General features: G+C 34.1%; 1 protein-coding gene across 1 annotated transcript; it reads left to right on the forward strand.

Annotated features, from left to right (window-relative positions):
• Positions 1 to 815: 815 nt before the first annotated feature.
• LOC107426679 (uncharacterized) lies at positions 816 to 6,364 on the forward strand. The gene is made up of 10 exons (XM_016036925.4): positions 816 to 974; positions 2,239 to 3,231; positions 4,201 to 4,285; positions 4,374 to 4,469; positions 4,602 to 4,754; positions 4,846 to 4,953; positions 5,206 to 5,325; positions 5,636 to 5,761; positions 5,876 to 5,959; positions 6,062 to 6,364. Exons 2-10 carry the CDS (start codon positions 2,261 to 2,263, stop codon positions 6,185 to 6,187), a joined length of 1,869 nt encoding a protein of 622 aa, XP_015892411.3. The 5' UTR covers positions 816 to 974; positions 2,239 to 2,260; the 3' UTR covers positions 6,188 to 6,364.
• The last annotated feature ends 298 nt before the right edge of the window (positions 6,365 to 6,662 follow it).

Below are 6,662 nucleotides of genomic sequence, written 5' to 3' on the forward strand. Positions count from 1 at the left end.
ATGAAAACTTTTTAAAATATTTAAGGAAAATTATACATAGAAAATTAAAGTTTTCTTATTATCCGACGATTATAATTTTTTGTAAATAGTTTTCTTTCCTTGCATTCCATGGAAACATCTATTGTCATGGATTTTTGGCCCCTTCAATTTTTTTGTACTTGCAAGAAAACTTTTATTGTCAAGAAATGCAAAAGAAAAAACCATTTGAAAGGAGAGAAATGAAAGAGAAATAACAATGTAAAATAACGGTAGTGTCCTTGCATTACTCACATATTATGCACATGTTTTTTTTTATTTTTTATTATCAATTAAAATAATTATTTTAATTTTCTATTTTAACTAATTTTCAAATTACCAATTAAATCAATATCACTTAAATATACACATATATTTTTTAAGAATTTCTACAAAATTTACCCAAAAAACCAGCTGGGCAAGACTTTAGATGAGTTTCAAAGTGCTACGTGTCAAAAGAAAACAGTTTAAAGGCAAAGAACCAATGTAACAGTGGCAATATCCCAAATTAAATAGATAAAAATCCATAATCATTTGCATTTTCCGACATAAACTTTTCTTTTTTCTATTTTAATATCACAAATTTGTGTCCTCTGGAATTTTAATATTTATTTTTAAACTAAAATCCGCACAGAATTTGAGATATTCAAATGCGGCATGCAAAATATTGTCGGGATTCATTGAAAACGATGGCAAACGCATAAGAAAGTTTTGTTAACGCCCTCCGAAGAAGTCCAAGTCAAACCCAAACGAAAACCAGCTGTCAAAGTTTGAAAGCCCTCTTACTCGTTTTGGCCCAACTATATAAAGCCCTAATCATAAAATTCTCATTTTCGTTTTACTTTCCTCATCGATCATTTTAATTTTCTCTCTTTATTTTCCTTTTGGGGTTTTGGAATTTCATTTTCATTTCCACTTTCCTTCGTAGGAGATTATCATAATTCCAAGACAAAAGACAGGTATTTCATTCTCTTCTCGTTTTATTGTTGAAATTATCTTCATTCTATTTAATTTATTCAATCTTCAATTCTTAGATTCAGGAATATTTGGTCCCGTATCAGTGATCTTTGATTTATAGGGATTTTTAGAATTCTATCCTTTTTCCTGCTTTTCGGATGGTTAAGTGTTTTGTATTGGTAGAACAGTTCCGTATGGTTTTATAGAAACAAGGGATAATTTCATGAAAATTTATGATCTTTTTGGTGCTAGTTATTAAATTTCATCTTTGGCTTTGATTCGCAATTTTTTTCCCCCGCAATTCTTCCGTCTTCGATTAGCATCGATCATTTCGCTCTCAAAATTTTTGATATGATTTTTTCGCAGTCTTCAATGGTTTTGATATATATATATATATATATATGTATATATGTTTATTTAAATATCATATGGGTTTGATTTGCGGGGTTTGACGGAAATTTATTTCTCCAAACGAATGTTTTCAATAGAGCTCTTCCTTAACTGTTGTACTTGGAAGCTGGCACCATGAATAAACACCTATTCCCTTTGAAATTACGACCCACTAGCAAAATTCATTGAAGACCTAGCAATATTTTCAGAAAATTAAGTTGGTTGAAAACATATACTCTACTGTTTCAGTGATTACCATCAAATGGATAGTGCCTTGCTTAAACTGTTTCGTATTTTCTCATGGAGTTTAGGTGATGTGGTGATGGTATTTAAGTGGAAATGTTGTCATGTCTTCTAGAGTTATATTTGTTTGCGTGTTCAGGGTTCTGATCTTAAACTTGAGTTTTCAAATTTTCATATTTCATTTTTGTTTTTGAGAAATTGTTTGAAATGTAGAATCATATTAAAAATTTTCTCAAAGATTTTTTAACTGTGTTATGAAATTAAGAGAGTCGGCTCTAAATTGTATGTATCCCTAGTTTCTATGTGTAAATTTTGCCAAATTTTTATTTGGTTCGGTTTAGTTGAATTTTTTTTTTTTTTTTCCTTCTTGTGTTTTTACTTGTTCACCTTTTTTCAAGTAATGCTAGATAAAGTTGTAATTCAGTACTGTGTAGTTTGATTACATTGAGGGGCAAATGTCTTTTTATTAGTCAATCTTGCTTGTTAATAGCATTTTTAGATGGAAGATAACAGAAAGGCAAGTGATGAATTTTGAAACTGGTAAAGCGTTAAATGTTATATTGGACATATTTCAAGGTGTGTAGAAACATATTTCCCTTTTGTCTTATATTGTTTTGGTGTATGTGATTGCAGGATATTTAGTACTAGTAAGAAGATGTTAGAACAATTACTGATATTTACAAGAGGAGGATTAATTCTTTGGACATGTAAGGAACTTGGAAATGCTCTTAAAGGGTCACCAATTGATACCTTGATCCGATCCTGTCTTTTAGAGGAACGATCTGGTGCAGCATCATACAATTATGATGCACCAGGTGCTGCATACACTCTCAAATGGACCTTCCATAATGAGCTAGGCCTTGTATTTGTTGCTGTGTATCAACGAATCCTCCATCTCTTATATGTGGATGAACTGCTTTCAATGGTGAAGCATGAATTTTCAGAGATATATGATCCTAAAAGGACAGTCTATGTTGATTTTGATGAAACTTTTAGGCAACTTAGAAAGGAGGCTGAAGCTCGTGCTGAGGAATTGAAGAAATCAAGGCAGGTGGGTAAGCCTGTAACTAACAGTAAGAAGCAAGGGCAGGTGCAGAAGACTGGTGTTGATGGTGGAAATAGGAAAAAGAGTGATGGTGGTTTGGCAAATGATGATGGTGATGGAGATAGTAAGAAAGGACATAGATTGGAGAATGGTCTCTCCAATGGTAATCATGTTGATAAGGAAGAACCAAAAGCGAATGGTACATTTAATGGTAAAGAGAATACGAGTTCCAATGTTGGAGCTTTTGATGTAAATAAGCTTCAGAAGCTTAGAACTAAAGCTGGGAAGAAAACAGATAATATTGTTAGCAAGGGCTCCAAACCAGAGCCAAAGAAAAAGATAACAAAGAAGAATAGAATTTGGGACGATTCACCTCCTGAGACAAAATTGGATTTTACAGATCCCATGGGTGAGAATGGGGACAACAGTATAGAGGTTGTAGCAGCAGATCAAGGTGAAAGTATGATGGACAAAGAAGAGAATTTTAGTAGTGAAAGTGAGTCTGATTATGAGGAGGAAGTGGAGAAGGCCGGCAAGCCTGACAACAAGAAGAAAGGATGGTTTTCGTCTATGTTCCAGAGGTAAATTGATTAGTTTACTTGGTCAAAGTCAATAACTTAGTGTTGTCCCATAAAAATAAATATTGTTGTGCTCATTTATTGATTTTTAGCTATTTCATCTATGTTTCATTTGGCATGCCTGTTCTGGTTTTCATTTTAGCTTAATAAAAATTGTTTTTTTTTTTTTTTTTTTTTTTTTTTTAAAACATTTGGTTGCATAGTATGCTTCTTCACTCTGTTATGTCTTGAGCCTATAAAACTGCTGATGAAGTCAATTATCATTGGTATTAAACATTGTTCTTAGCTCATAATTCCTTTTTCATTTACTTAATAATTTGTTAAGGACTTTTGATCCCATTTTGAGTTAGATTTCCCACCTGTAAGTTTGATTTTCATAGTTAAATTAGCTGTATATCTTTGATTTTCATAGTTAAATTAGCTGTGTATCTTTGACCGATTGGAGTGCCAACTGTTTCCCAAATGTGTTTTTGGCCATGAGTTTCTCAGGCATTTTAGAATGGTGAAATGTTGTATTTATATGTTATCAAACCCCCCAAATTCCCACACAGGTCCCCTTTCTGTTGCTTAATTAGCTCAATAAGATGTACAAATATGATATTTCATAGGGTTTCTATAGTAGATGATATATTTCGTTGTGCATGTGGCTTAGATGGTTAGACCTGAATTTTGAAGGTCATCTGGTCTGTACTTGGGTTTGAATTGTCGAACTATAGCATGATATTTGGGTTTATTTTTCTTTTTTCAGAAAGTTTCGTTTTGTTTTGTCTATAAATCTTGTATCTTTACTTTTGTATGCTCTAAAGTTTGAGAATTTATTTGTTGAACCAATGTGTAATACTATGCTTTTTAAGTGCTCCTTTAATAGCTGACCATTTTATTATTGTTCGTGGATAAGAACCTGAAAAGGATTGTCGGAATCATTTTAATGCACCTTCTTTTCTTTTTTTGTTTGTTTGGTCCTTCCCTCAGTATTGCAGGTAAGTCAAATTTGGAGAAGTCAGATCTGGAACCTGCTTTAAAAGCACTCAAGGATAGGCTCATGACAAAGAATGTGGTATGTTTTCTATTATGTATGACATAGATTTGTCAGCAATACCAGTTATAGGGGTAGCTAAAGATCCTTGTGCTATGGAATTTGATAGGCTGAGGAAATAGCCGAAAAGCTTTGTGAATCTGTTGCGGTAAGCCTTGAAGGTAAAAAGTTAGCCTCATTCACAAGGATATCTTCAACTGTGCAGGTTTGTCAACTTGAGTCCTTTTATGCTTCAGTTGCTGATCTTACTTTTTTTTTTTATTATTATTATTTTTTTTTGGGGGAATAATTATGCTTTGTTATTATCAAGACTAACAGGAATGTAAAATTAATGCAGGCAGCAATGGAAGAAGCTCTTGTTCGTATTTTAACTCCGAGGCGCTCTATCGATATACTGAGGGATGTGCATGCTGCCAAGGAACAAAGGAAACCATACGTTGTTGTCTTTGTTGGTGTTAATGGAGTTGGAAAATCTACGAATTTAGCTAAGGTTGGCAATAACCGTTTCTTCATGCTATGAATTGCATAGTTTAAAAGCATGCCTTCTAACCAGATAGTTATTTGCTAATGTCACTTTACAGGTTGCTTATTGGTTACTGCAGCATGATGTCAAGGTTATGATGGCAGCCTGTGATACATTTCGATCAGGAGCTGTTGAACAGCTTCGAACTCATGCACGTAGGCTTCAGGTATAACCCTAATAGGTTTGTTGGGCCTCTTTATTTGTAGATGCTACTGGTTCGCAAATAAGATTTTTTATTGTTTATGGTCTGGACAGTGCTAATTAACTTGCAACCATTCTATAGATTTGTTGGCCTCTTCTTTTGGAGATGCTACTGGTTCACAAATAAGACTTTTATTATTTATGGTTTGGACAGTGACTGTTAACTTGCAACCATTCTATCAAAAAAAATTAATTTGCAACTGATTTCTACTGTCAGATTCCTATATTTGAGAAGGGCTATGAGAAAGATCCTGCAATTGTAGCAAAGGAAGCCATTCAAGAGGCCACACGCAATGGTTCTGATGTGGTACTTGTTGATACAGCTGGTAGAATGCAGGTTTGTTACTACTTACCATAGGATCAGAATGTTTGTGCTGCCCTTTTGGCGCTATAGAAATTTTTATGGCTTCTGATTTTGCAATGGTCGTTTCAATGTTTTGCTAAAATAGTGAAATTTGTACGTTCATGTGTGAACACCAATATAAGTGTGCATGCGTAGGGTCAGGGTGGGATATAGGAAAAGGGCCCATCACCAAATGGGTCTGCTAAACTACTTTTTGAGATTCTTAAACAGTTGACTAGAAGATTTTCAGCTTCTGTGTTATTTTCTTGTATTTATTATATGCTTTTATTATATGCTTTTTCAGGACAACGAACCGTTAATGAGGGCACTCTCAAAGCTTATCTACCTAAATAATCCTGATCTGGTTTTGTTTGTTGGAGAGGCACTGGTTGGGAATGATGCTGTTGATCAGCTTTCAAAGTTTAATCAGGTTGACTCCCATATTTCATGGTTTTCTCTATTGTTCTCCAACCATAGTTGTTTGTTGTATCAAATTTATTCTAAAAATGCTCAGTTACAGAAATTACTTTCCCTATTGTTGCAGAAATTAGCTGATCTTTCAACTTCGCCCAACCCCAGGTTGATTGATGGGATATTGCTCACCAAGTTCGATACCATTGATGACAAGGTAGCCAATCTCATTTATCACTAGTATGAATTTATTTCAATTTGTTTGAAATAATGCATCAATGACAATTTGTGGTTGGAATGACCGAATTGATGTTTGTAGGTTGGAGCTGCACTGTCGATGGTCTACATATCTGGAGCTCCAGTTATGTTTGTTGGGTGCGGGCAGTCATATACAGACCTCAAAAAGCTCAATGTCAAATCAATAGTGAAGACACTCCTTAAATGAGAGTACCCATGTTTTATTTAGTTTTCATTGCATGCTAGTGGTGGTGTTATTAACTTGGTGCTGCTGTGTTTGCTATTATCTCCTGTATTGTGTCCCCTTTGACCCCTATTTACATGTTCGTGTTGGAGGTGAATCGGCCCTCGCGGCTGTAGTTATATGAAATCTTTTTGCCTCAAAGTGCCTCTCTCTCTTTTTCCCCTGATTTCTAAAATGCATTGTGATGTCTTTAAAACTGAGCAGCTTATATTTCTTGATTGATGCTAGTGATAGCCAGGTGGTTAACTCTTAATTATTTTTGTTTGATCTTCATTATTTTCGAATGGCAAAGAAAACATTTTACATTTTACTTTCAATTTTTTTCTCTCAATGTTAGGTGGTAGGTATACATTTATTGGGTGGCTAGTGGGTGAGGAATTGTCAAATGAGACAACTCATTGTATAGATGTAAACTTTTTTATTCTGTTTTAGGTCAATT

This window comes from Ziziphus jujuba, chromosome 1, assembly GCF_031755915.1.
Source record: "Ziziphus jujuba cultivar Dongzao chromosome 1, ASM3175591v1".
Lineage (NCBI taxonomy): Eukaryota > Viridiplantae > Streptophyta > Magnoliopsida > Rosales > Rhamnaceae > Ziziphus > Ziziphus jujuba.

What these genes read in the sequence shown, in the direction of transcription:
- LOC107426679 (XM_016036925.4), top strand. Translation starts at nt 2,261, where the DNA reads ATGTTAGAACAATTACTGATATTTACAAGAGGAGGATTAATTCTTTGG. An exon ending in TTTTCGTCTATGTTCCAGAG is followed by an intron (nt 3,232 to 4,200) that starts GTAAATTGATTA and finishes TCCTTCCCTCAG; the next exon opens with TATTGCAGGTAAGTCAAATT. An exon ending in GGATATCTTCAACTGTGCAG is followed by an intron (nt 4,470 to 4,601) that starts GTTTGTCAACTT and finishes AAATTAATGCAG; the next exon opens with GCAGCAATGGAAGAAGCTCT.